The sequence below is a fragment of the Loxodonta africana genome, chromosome 14 (assembly GCF_030014295.1).
Source record: "Loxodonta africana isolate mLoxAfr1 chromosome 14, mLoxAfr1.hap2, whole genome shotgun sequence".
Classification (NCBI taxonomy): Eukaryota; Metazoa; Chordata; class Mammalia; order Proboscidea; family Elephantidae; genus Loxodonta; species Loxodonta africana.
The window spans coordinates 29726864-29740175 of NC_087355.1; the positions used below are offsets into that span (position 1 = coordinate 29726864).

Here is a 13312-nt window from a genome sequence, read left to right on the forward strand (position 1 = left end):
TGAATATATGAAAAGGACCTAAAACACTTTTTTTTTTTTACTGCTATCATTATCATTGAAAACCCTGGTGGTGTAGCGGTTAAGAGTTCAGCTACAAACCAGAAGGCTGGCAGTTCAAATCCACCAGGCGCTCCTTAGAAACCCTATGGGGCAGTTCTACTCTGTCCTATAGGGTTGCTATGAGTTGGAGTCGACTCTATGGCAATGGTTCTTTGCTTTTGTTTTTTATCATTATCATTATTGTTTTTGTTTATTGTAGTTTTATGTCCAGTAAGGTAGGTACCTGAGTCCCTGGGTGGGGCAAATGGTTAAACACTCAACTACTGAGAAGCTGGCAGTTTAAACCTACCCAGGAACACCTCAGACGACAGGCCTGGCAAACTGCTTCCAAAAGGTCACATCCTTGAAAACTCTATAAAGCAGTTCTACTTTGCACACGTTGAGTCTCCGTGAGTCTGAACTGACTCGACAGCAACTTACAACAATATATGTACCAGCCAACTTAATCTTTGATTTGACTTCAGTTCAAGAGATTGTAATTTGTAAGTTAAATTGCTTCTTAGCAGCACTAAGGAGGAAAAAGGACCTTTCCATACTCAGTCCAGGGCAGCTAAGTGGCTGGCGTGGTGGTGGTCTGGCCACCTAGGCCCAGGATGTTAGAGGAACAGAAGAGCAGGGCAAAATCAGGGGAGGAATGAAAGTCTGGCATGGTTCAAGTTTTCCTTTACATGACTCCATAAAAGAGATGGACCACATTCATGCACTTAGAGCACCTTCCCAATAAGAGATGATGGCCCATTCTTAAGAGTTTGTGTGCTTGCTTATAATGCCTTCACTGAGTGGAGGGCAGAAATAACCTTGCTTCCAAAAGCCTACTGCTTTGTAAGATGCATACTCTTAATGGTAGACAAAGTTAGATATGTCAAACCTTTTCAATTGGACAGATTGTATCAGTGAGAAAACTAACTTAAGATTTGTTATGGAAAACCTGTAATACTGGTAACTTACTTGTAGATAAAAACAAACAAACCCATTGCTGTTGAGTCAATTCTGACTCATAGCGACCCTATAGGACAGAGTAGAACTGCCCCATTGAGCTTCTAAGGAGTGCCTGGTGGATTCGAACTGCTAACCTTTTGGCGAGCAGCCACCAGTAGATATACTATAGTTAATTAACTATATGGCTTGTTATCACTAAGTCGAATTTTCAAAGAAATTTAGTTCTGGTGCAGTGTGCTAGTGTTAAGCAAAACCATCAAAACGGTTTTAGTTAAGACTAGAGCTAAATATAACCTCAAGGGGTTCAGACTCTGATAGAAACAGGCTCGATTCCATGAGGTCCATACTAGAACTTCCCATTAACATAGCTTTCCTATTACCTCATTAGTTATCAGCCCAGCGGTCTATTTTAGTCCAAGAACGATAAAGTTTAGAGGCAGTGTAGGCCATGAGTACATGAAACTGGAGGGAGGGCTGGGTTTCACTTCCAATTTTTTGCCCAAGCGTTCAAGTTGAGAAAGTTCGAGAGCAATCTTAGTTCCACAATCCTAGATAAAAAGTATGACTTTGTAGGAAAAAGATGCCTTAACGCATGAAGCTGTGTGCGAGGATAAAGTCGAGGGGATATACTCAGGCAAAACCAAGTGATCAAAAAGTGCAAAATGGAGTGTGTTGTATACAAGTGTCTAGGACTTTTGTTTGGCTGGCATGTTTACTTAATGGGAATCCGCTGAGAGGGATAGGGGAAAAGACAGAATTGCACTGATCTTTGTGAGGTTTTTTTGTGAGGGGCTGGTGATGGGAGGCCATGAGGCGCTGAGATACTCTAAATGAGAAGGTAAGGTGTGAGAGAAACAAGGCTGGAGTCGAACAAACGCGCTGTGGGTCGCAGAACGCAGTCTGAAGCCGCTTAAACTTACCTTAGGGGTGTAGGAGAGCCACAGCCAGAAGGCTGCAGGGCGGTGACTGCAGGCGGTGCGCCTCCACCGCAGCCCCGCCCCGCCTCCGGAGCCCCGCCCCCGACAGCGTCGGGCCAATGGGAGTTCGGGATGTTAGCGGGTGGGAGGCGCGGCCGGGTTGCTACAGCCGGAGCTGGGCGGTGGCGGGCGCTGTCCGTGGAGCGTAGCCCGGTCCGAGACGGTGGCGCAATGGAGGGGCTGGAAGGTGAGGAGATAAAGGGTTGGGGACCGAGCGGCTAGAGCGGGTCTTGGAGCAGTTGGGGGCACTGGGCTCCAGAACCGTGGACGCAGGGACAGGCCTGGAGTACCAGACCCCGCCGCGACCCTGCCGTGTCGCGGGAGGCCTGGGCAGTCGGGAACAGAAAAGCCCCCCGATGCGGTGAGGCTAATAACTCCCAGAGGATCTTCCGCTGGAGCCCCCTACCCCGAGCCTAATCTTGTCTCTGGGACACGCCTGCAGGTCCCTTGGCATTTTCGGGTCTTCGCCCACTCCAGAGTGCCCTTTTGGTAATCACAGCCGGTTAGATTTTGTTTTCGTTGCAAATTGGACTTTCCATTAATGTACCCGGGCTCCCTAGCGCCAGCCTTTGCAGGGGCCCCAGGGTGTGTCTCAAACCTCGAGCTCCAGACCCCTTTCCTTGGCCAGTTTCCCTAGGTAACCGTTTTTCCATCACTACAGCATCTTTTGGAGGATGTCAGAGCATCTGCAAAGGAGGTGTCACTGGCCAGCTTTATAGCCGGAACAATAGATTAAAAGAAGGATTTAATGGCTTATTCATGACGACCGTGTAAAGGAAGAGCAGGCATTGATTCTTATCTTTGGATTTATCCTTGTGCTGTAACCGTGACTCCAGATTTTGCTTTGTCCCAATTCTTTCACTTTTCTCCATTCTCTTTACCCATTTAATCCTGTCATATAGCATCTTCCTAAAACAAAGGAAAAAACAGTCAGCTAGCAAAGGCAACAACAGTTCCAATATTATTTTTAAAATTTTGATTAATCCTTCTGATAATCAAGAAGAACAAGCCTTATAATTGAAAGATCATGTTCTCTTGATTTAGCTCGGTCCCCGCCCCGCCCCCTCCCCCCCCCATTTAGAAGGATTCAGGTGGATTAAAAATGAGCAGAGGCATTGAGCCCTGTGTATTGTTGCGTGGTACAGAGTAAAATATTTCATGTTTGCTATGAAGTGAAAAGCAACTGGTAACTTTTTTCAGTGGCGTAAACAAAAAGCAAATTTAATAACCTTAGTATGAGTATTTCACACTTGTGCTCCGAGATGAAGCTGTCATAGTAAACACCTCAAGATAATAGATAATCAAAGAATTCTGATAGTTTTCCATTTGTAGGCAGCTGCAGTATACTATGAACTATGAAGATCTTAGCCTTTGATTACTTCATTTATTTTAGACAGGTGGCTCGAGTTTCCACGAAATGAGGAATTGTGATGATAATGCCCCTTTCAGGATATTTTTGTTTAGAGGACTCCTCTGGAGGCAGCTTATTATTATTTTTTTGTCAAATAAATTTTTGAAATATGTGATGGTGTTATAACTTTTTGGGTAGGACCATAAGTGCTAGAATTCATACAGGATTATCATAATAAACATAAAGTTCTTTAGAATTATTTCTCTGGTAGATTTTTATCATTTTATTCAGGATTTGTAATTGAGGCAAAGACCTTTGTCTTATTTTTCACTTAGCTATCCTAAATACCTAAAATAGTGTCTGACAAAAAGTAGGTACTCAATAAATGCTTGTCAAATTAATGAAATATTTATACAATGTCTTCATCTGTGATAGATACCATTCTAGGGGATATTTAGACGTTACTGTTGAATGACCTTAATAAGTATGCTTTTAAAATATAATGGAAACCTATTATAATACTCAATTACATAGGGAGAGAAATACACAGATTCTGATGTGATATGATATGCTATGGCTGGCACGTTTTATTGGCCCACCTTCTAATGTATCATGTTCAGCCATGCTTGCTATTTACTCTTCATTTGTGTTTATGTGTGTGTGTTTTAATAAGATGCTGTCATGAACTATGATGTGTTTAATAGTAACGAATTAGGTTGAAATATATATAACAGCCATTTTTGCAGGGCAAAAGAGTGGTTCAACCTAAAAAAATAAATAAAAACTCTGAGAATTTTCTGTTGAGTAGGACATTGCCTTTTTTTGGTTTATTTTTGAATCAATCCTTATTAGATAATTCTTTGCAAAGATCAGTACTTTGGTTCTTCAGGTTACCATTCATTAATTCACTTATCCATGCTTTCATTTAATAAATACTGATACAGTGAGGTTACTGGGGTACAAAATTTCTGCCCTATTGGATATCACATCTAGCACTTTGAAGGTATTTAATAAGCATTATATTGCAGTATCTAGTAGAAAATCTTCAGGAGTAACCCTAATGTGTCATAGTAATCGAGCAAATACTGTACTCTTTGGCATGAGACTGATGTATCTAGTTCATACCAGTTACCAGACTAACCTTGGTTTTAAAACCAGAAAACACATGGACCCTTGAAAATTTCTAGGGTTGGTAACCTTTCTCCTTGTCGTAATCTTTACATATATTTGCACATAGATCATATACCATTTATATTATTTTTGGTCTTCTGGGACTTTTATGCGTCTTCCTGGATTGCCAAGAAATGAACTGTCAGGCTAAACACTGTGTTTTGAAACCAAATATAAGTTATTGCTCATGATTTTATATAACTTTCATCTCAGCTCTTCTGCATTGTATAGATACTTAGGGCAAAACCTTTAATTACTATAGGTAGTGCCCTATAGGTATATCTAGGGGCAATGAAGGTATTTCTAGACTTGGGATAATTCCAAGCTCTTATAAGCTTTTTCATCTGCCAAATGAAGGGATGATAAAATCTAAGCAAATTTTCCCATTATGCAGTATTGTTATTCCCTTTGTAATATCCTGAAAAGTGGTTATTAGCAATTGTGACAAAGATCAGGCTACGCATTATCCTTCTTCTTTTGGCCTGCCAAAATTATTAGATCTTAGTACTTGGTTTTAAAACTTAGAAGTTTGGTTGCTCTTTAATACAGATCTGTTTGAAGACAGCTATCATGTCTGGTTAGGGTTACTCTTTTTGTTTTTTCTGTAACACTAGTTTATTGAGTAATTATTGGAACACTAGTGAATAATTCTTCATCTTTTAAAATTTGTCTGGCATTCAGTTTTTGGTACTGTGTCTAATGCCAGACTTATAGCCACTGTGTGGGAAACCCTGTGCTTGAATCCGTCTTCTGTCTCTTTTTACCTTTGTGATGTGGGCAGTTTACTTAATCTGAACTTCAGTTTCCTCAGCTGTAAAAAATGGAGCTACTAAATACTCACCTACTTGCGCTATATTAAATATTAAATGAGGTTACATATGTAAAGCATTTAGCAAAGTACGTGGTACACAGAAGACCCTCAGTACTTGTTTATTGGATCAATGATATATCACAGGAGGTATGTTAAGAGTTTGAGTGGCCCAGGGTAGGTAAATCATGGCATGCTTGGAAGGGATTGTGGGCTATCTCACCATGTAATGCTGGCAGCAGAATAGGCTGGCGGGGGGAGAAGCTGCGAGTCCTTATTTGTGATGATGAGGATTTGAAACATAGCAAAAGTAGCAGGAATTAAAAAGAGAAGACATCTGAGATAGAACAATGAGATATGACCGCTGGATGTGAGAGGGAAAAGGAATCAAAGATGAAGCAGCGTTCTAGTTTGGACTAGGTGGTGATGTCTTTAACCAAAAGGAAGACTAAGTTTGGGGGATGAGGTAATGAATTTGGCTTCAGAAATGTGTTTGCGCAGTACTTGGGGAATATCTGGTGGAAAATCTCCATAGTTATTTGGAAATACTTATCTGAAGTTTTTAGTTCAGTGGTCACCAGCATATAAGTGACATCAAATGGATGAAACCACCCAGGAGAATCTTATTTAACAAAATGAGGAAACTTGGGGAAAAGGAAATGGAAGGGGAGATTCTTTAAAGAGGTTTAAAAACACATAAGAAAGGGAAAAGGGAGAGAAACTATTATTTATAGAGTAGTGAATATGTGCCAGAAAAACGGAAAGCCTGTGGCACCTGGTATTCCTAGTAGGTTAAGCACTTAGCTTGTGAGATCTGAAAAACTTGCGCTTATGGTTAGGAGATAGAAATATCATTGAAGCCAAAAGAAAAAAAAAAAAACAACTTAAAAGTTAGAAGAGATTGATCAGTAGTGCCTCATGCTGTAGAAGGGTCAAAAGAGGGCTTTGAATATGACAGTTAGTAGATTGGTGGTGATCTGCCTCTGTTCCTTAAGATCTCAGATGTTCCATTACTAAAGAAGTCCTTCCTGATCGTACTTGTTACAGATTGACTTGTATCTCCCAAACTTATTCATTGAAATCCTAAACCTTATACCTGTGAATGTGATCCTATTTTTCTTTTGTTATGTTAATGGGATACCAGTGTTGAGTGAGTCCCAAACCTAATCAGTTCTAAGTTTGAAAAAAAGCAGAGTAGACAGAAAGACACACAGAGGGAGACAGATGAAGGAGACAGATGCATCTACAAGCTTAGGAACAGCAAGAATTGCTGGCAGCTACCAGAAGCTGAAATGGATAAGGAAGGACCTCCTTCTAGAACCACACCCTGAATTTGGACTTCTAGCCTCCTAAACTGTCAGCAAAGAAATTCTTGTTCTTTAAAGCCACCCACTTGTGTTACTTCTGTTACAGCAGTGCTGAGTAACTAAGACAGTAACTAAGATACGACATGCCTCCCAAACATACATACACATGACTGTTCTCTCTCCCCTTACCCTGCTTTATTTTTCTGCATAGCACATATTACCACCTGACATTTTATATATTTAATTCTTTTTATTTTTCCCTATTAGAAAAATAGAAGTTCCATAAGAATTTTTTTTTCCACTGCTGTATGTCTGCCTCATAGAATGGTTGCTGTCTCATGTTAAAAAAAAATCAAACCCACTGCTGTTGAGTCGATTCTGACTCATAGCAACCCTATAAGGACAGAGTAGAACTGTCTCATAGGGTTTCCAAGGCTATCAGTTTTTATAGAAGCAGACTACCACATCTTTCTCCCATAAAGCATCAACTTTTGGTTAGCCTTGAAGCTCTTAATCACTGTGCCACCAGGGCTCCTTTGTCACATATTAAATGCTCAATAAATACCTGTTGAATCAATGAATGGATCTGTTTTAGTATAACAGTTAGGTCTGATACAGTCTGCTTACAGTTCTTATAGGGAGTGATTGAGAGGTAGGGATGGACGTACGTAGTAAATATAAGTGTTTAAAAATGTGCTACTGAAGACTTTGGTGCTAAACAGGGATGGAAGGGATTCCTGATGAAATAAATTTTGAGACATAATTACATACTGATTCTTTTTTTTTTTAAGCCTGAGGAAGTTCAACCATAAGGAAACTCATTTAACTTTTTTAATCTAGTATTTTGTAGCCGTCTGACCATGGAGCAAGGGATTGAGGATGTTTGTTCAAGTAGTAGAAATGACTTGTCAGGTTCAGACTGGGTTGGAAGGGACGTGAGGCCAGGAATGGGCATCAAGAAAATGGGAGTCACTCTGAGATCAAGAAAGTGACTTAGAGGTAGAAGTCTGTGGTTAGAGAGGGAGCTTGTGTAAAGGTAGAGCCCTTCCAAGCTGTTTTGGCATTGGGTGTTTTTGCTTCAAGTGACTAGAGTGGAGGAGAAGGTTGTGTGTTGAGTAGGGTAAATCTGAATGTTGAAATGTTGGAGTCTCCTAGATGAGCTGAAAAAGGAAAATGTAATATATCGTAGATTGTTGGAAGTAATAGATTTTGGAAAGGATCCTGGGAAGAAAAAGTGGTGTGACAGATGCCCTGTGGTTTAAAAGAGAGGTTTGTTGAGCCTTAAAAATTGATACAGATGAGCAGTGATTGAAGACTGACCAGCAGTGAAGAAACGAATCCAATTTTTCAGATTCAGCAAGCCTTTGGGTAGACTCAAACCCCCCAACCTTTTGGTTAGCAGCCAGGCACATTAACCATTCACACCACCTAGGAATTCTTATTTAAGAAATAGGACAGAACATTTTTAAAAGCAAAATAAACGAAATGCTACATGGAGGCTAGGACTGTTCTTAGTTTCTAAGATTTCTTTGAGTTTACCTAGAGGCTCCTGGGAAGAAAGGCCTGGTGATCTACTTCCTGCCAAAAAAAAATCAGTCATTGAAAACCCTATGGAACACGGTTCTACTCTGATGGACACACATGGGGTTGCCATGAGTCAGCAACTTGACAGCAGCTAGTGGTTATTTCTTAAATACATACATTTTAGGAGGTCAACTGTTTTAGATAACTGTATATTCTTTCCCATCACCTATATATTTCACAGTTTGCGCTCCAGAGCTTGGCAGCTTGAGCTCACCCAGCAGTGCTGCAGAAAAGCCTGATGGTCTGCTTCCATAAAGATTATAGCTAAGAAAACCCTGTGGAGCAGTTCCCGGAACACATGGGGTTGCTGTGAGTCGGAATCAGCTTGGCAGCAACAGGTTTTGGTTTGGGGTATATATTTCAAGGCATATTATCATGCAGGTTTTGATGTTGCTAAGTATAAAAACCAAAATCCTGTTGCTGTCGAGTCAATTCTGACTCATAATGACTCATAATGTCTATAGGATAAATTTTATAAGGAGAGATTGGCTTTTTGAGAGTCCTGGATCACTATAGTGCTTTATTTACTTGGTTTTGTCCATCAATTTTAGTGTTCTTTTAGAACGTGTTTGCTGTCTGCTACAATAATCACCGCTCTGAATATCGTCTCTCTACTATATTTTTATAAGCTGCAAAATTTGCTAGCTTTTGCCATTCAGGAGAGGTTAATGGAGTTTGTGTGCATGACCTGGAGAGTAGAGTTTTTTTATCTGTATAGGTTGTGAAGCGTTTTTATATACAACATTTCAGTAGATTTTCTCAAGTTTTAAGGCAGCTTGAGCAGATGGAAAAAATAGTATCCTTATTTAAAAGATGTTAGTCTGAGGCTACTTATATGATTAGCTATATGCATTTTATTCTAGTGAAGGTTTTTCCAGCAAGGAGATGCCACATTCTTTGTTGTAAGTTTTCACATATTCTCAGTTCTGCATGTAGACATTATTTTTCTCAACATACTACACACTGCCTAAAGCATTCATTCTGTCATCTATAATTGGTTTAATCGTTCTTATATTGACAAACTTTTTTTTTAATAAAATACTTATAAGGAAGGTATCTTACCATCTACGTAATTGCCTTGCTAATGCGATCTTAAGTAGATTTTATTAAATTATAGAATCTTAGAAAGAAACCATATAGGTTGTTTAACCTAACTTCCTTATTTTATATATAAGGAGTGTGAACCTTGCCTAGGGACTGAGTTCTAAGTGACAGGCTGGGACTTGAATTTAGATAATATAACACAAATTCAAATGCCTTTTCTGCTATACTGACGTGTCTTTTGGATCCGTGGTGGTACAGTGGTTAATAGATCAGCTGCTAACCAAAAACCACTCCTTGGAAACCCTGTGGCTCAGTTCTACTCTGTCCTATAGGGTTGCTGTGAATTGAAATCAACTCAACAGCATCAGGTTTCGTTTTCTGGTTTTGTCATGTCTTTTAATGCATACTATGTTAACAAAATTTGGCTTTCTTACTCTAAAGCCAAAGCTGCTTATCATGGCCTATTGGTAGAAGTCCCATCCAGTAGATCTTGATAACATGCATGCACATGTCTGTCACATTTTATGAATAATAGGGCTGTGCTCTACGGCCAGCTAATACAACAGGTAATCATAAATTTATACACATACGTGTGTATATGCATATATATAAATATATGTGTGTATATATACACCCGTAACCTGTTGCCATCAAGTTGTTCCGATTCATAGGGACCCTAGAGGACAGAGTAGAACTGCCCCATAGGTTTCCAAGACTGTAATCTGAAGCAGACTGCCACATCTTTCTCCTGCAGACTAGCTGGTGAGTTCGAACTGCCTGCCTTTCTGTTAGCAGCCAACTGCTTAACCACTGCCCCACCAGGGCTCCTGTGTATGTACACACATAAATAAATGTGTATTTGTTTTAAATAATGACTGTTTAAAAAAGATTTTTCTTTTTATTGAAGTTGTTTATAACTGCTTCCCAATCAATGCTATTTTCTCTTTTTCATGCTTTATACTGATAACAATTTTCTTTTTCATTAAAAACATTTTTAAGATGTTTGATAACTTGTAGGAATTAATTTTAAGACTTGTATTTTAATATATGGTAGTGTTCTGGTTATTAGGTTTTAAGTTTCTGTGTAAAAAAACAGGAGAGGATTAAGTTCTTGGATATAGTGAATAAGTAAGTCGTATACTGTTAGCTTTCTGAGAGCTGTTATTATGTTAGCCACTCTTACCTGGCATATGCTTGGCAAGTAGTAGGTGCACAAGTAGGCTTTCAATATGTACTTGTTGAATGGTGAATTATATTTTTCCGTGTGTTGAACTGATTTTTCTTAATAATTTTTACAAGACTTAACAAGTAGATGCTGAAATATACTTTTACACAAATAAAATATGGTGCCTTTTATTTTTTTTAATCATTTCCATTTTTATTTTCTTTTACTATAATGTTTTTTTTTTTTTTATATAGTGATTAATCTCTCACTGGAATAAAGTAACTCTGAATGTGGATATAGTATTCCTGAAACCAAATATTTTTACTAGTATACTACCTAGTTTAAAATTTTTTTGTGAATGTCATTAAGAATTTTCTATGGGAGAACAGAATATATATTCAAAGATTAGCAATATCTGTGCCAACACTCCATTCAGTGGCTGTGGCAGTGTTTTGATAAAGCCCTCGCCCTCTCCGTGGAACAGATCGCTATGAGTCGGAATCACCTCTACGCCAGTGGGTTTTTTTTTTTTTTTTTTTTTATGGACCAGAGTAGAGTCAAAAAAATAAAAACAGACCTGTGTATGCATGAAAATTTTAGTACATGACGAAGTGGTGGGGGGAATGATCATTTTAGGAAATGATGTAGGGACAATTAGCTATATTTTTTAGCTTTTTTTAATATTGTGTTACAAATATATCTAACAAAACATTTGCCATTTCAACGTTTTTTACGTGTGCAATTCAGTAACTTAATTACTTTGATTATGTTGTATAGCCATCACCACTGTTCATTTCCATATTTTTCCATCACCCTTAGCGGATACTCAATGCTCCCTGGGATTAGCTATTCATTTGAGAAACTAAAATAGTTATATCCCTACTGATGAATTTTTAAATCATTGTTTGCAATTTAAAGGAATACATGAAAATTATAACTAAGCTTCATAGATGATACAGCACACTGTGTCATTTTGACCGTCACGATGAGGCATTCTTAATGAACCTGATGAATTCCATCTAGCAACTTCCTCAACTTTCTGGATTGTTAATGGCATTAGCTAAAGGTTCCAGGTAAAGGTTGCTCTCCCTGAATAACTTGTCTCCTTACCTGGTATCGGAGAAGGACAAATCAGGCAAATCTTAGTTTTGCTTTTGTAGTGCCTGCTGCTTAACTGCCCCCATACAGGCCGCTGCCTCCAACAGTGATGACAAATAAGTCAAATAAGTAAAAATAGGGCGGTGGAGTACTGAGAAGACTAGAGAACAAAACAGTTGTCCTGTCACCGTATATGGTTGCATTCTCACCAATGCACTATTTTGGTTCTCTCAATTAGTTTTCTGCGAACTCACTAAAAGCCCTGAAACATACATGGAGTCATAATTGTACCCTTTTCATGATTATTAAAAATTAAATATTCTAATTTTTATTTGTACTACTTCTAAAGGAAAACGTTTTTCTATTTGTCTTGGATAAAATAATTTTAGCAAATATACCAATATTCCACAGAATACATGGGGAAGATATTATAGGTTCAGATGTCATTTGTAGAAAATTAAAAACCAAACCCGTTGCTATTGAGTCAGTTCTGACTCATAGCGACCCTATAGGGCAGAGTAGAACTGCCCCATAGGGTTTCCAAGGAGTGGCTGGTGGTTTTGAATTGCTGACCTTTTGGTTAGGAGCCATAGCTCTTAACCACTGCACCACCAGGGATCTGTAGAAAATTACAGGTATGGAATTAAATTAAGGTTTGATAATTGCCTAGAAAACAGAATAATGAATTGGTAGAATTATGTAGTTTTTGATAATTGTAGTAATAAAATTTGCTATATCCAGGTATGTGATATATATTTTTTAATTTTTAATTGAGTAAAAGCTGTAACTACCTCTTCCTTATTTAATATATTGTACCCATGAGGGTCAGAGTATCTCAATTTGCTGGTCCAATGAATCTTAATTTAAGTATTATGTATATAAAATATTAAGGAATTCACAGATACAGTTTACGTAGTAAGCAGGTGATCTTATCCTTAAAGCATTATAATTTTTATTCACCCAGGTCAATCTTGGGAAGCTACTTAATCAATCTTGAATCCTGTTTCTTAATGCCTTGGAGATTAATAATACATATTATTTACCTTAAAATAAATTTGAATTTTATTTATTCAGTGATTTAAAATAGAGATAGCAAGGGTCACATAAACCAGAGACTCCATCAGCCTGAGACCAGAAGGACTAGATGGTTCCCAGCTACCACCTGTGACTGCCCTGACAGCAACACAACAGAGAGTCCCCAACAGAGCAGGAGAAAAGCGTGGAGCAGAACTCAAATTCACAAAAAAGACCAGACTTAGTGATCTGACTAAGTCTGGAGGAACGCTCGAAGTCATGGCCCCGGATGCTCTGTTAACCCATAACTGGACTGTTCCCAAAGCCAGCTCTTCAGACCTTTGTCTGAACTGTACTGTAAAACATAAAATAATACTCGTGAGGAGTGTGCTTCTTAGTTTAGGCAGATACTTGAGACCAGGTGGGTGGTTTCTGTGCAGAGGTGGGATGAGAAGGCAGAAGGAGACAGAAGCTGGTTGGATGGACATGGGAAACCCAGGATAGAAAGGGGGGGGGGGTGTGCTGTCACATTGTAGGAACTGCAACCAGTGTCACGTAGCAATATGTGTGTAAATTTTTACATGGGAAATTAACTTGAACTATAGACTTTTACCTAAAGCACAATAGAAAAATAAATAAACAAAAATAAAATAGAGGCAGCCTATGAATTAAGAGAATATGGCAAATTGATTTGGTTAAAATAGCTAAAAGACAACCAGATATTTTCAACAATATCAGTTTGATTACCCCTGAATCATGAACCTTCCATACTAAGCATGGGCTTTTGACCACTTA

General features: G+C 38.7%; 1 protein-coding gene across 2 annotated transcripts in view; it reads left to right on the forward strand.

Moving 5' to 3' along the window:
- Nucleotides 1-2077: 2077 nt before the first annotated feature.
- ZC2HC1A (zinc finger C2HC-type containing 1A) overlaps nt 2078-13312 on the forward strand; it is a 63911-nt gene continuing 52676 nt past the window's right edge. For both annotated transcript variants that reach the window (XM_064267861.1, XM_010588364.3), the window contains exon 1: nt 2078-2163. In XM_064267861.1, coding sequence (XP_064123931.1) covers nt 2148-2163 — 16 coding nt within the window. In that variant the 5' untranslated portion in view covers nt 2078-2147. The remainder of the gene's footprint in view (nt 2164-13312) is intronic.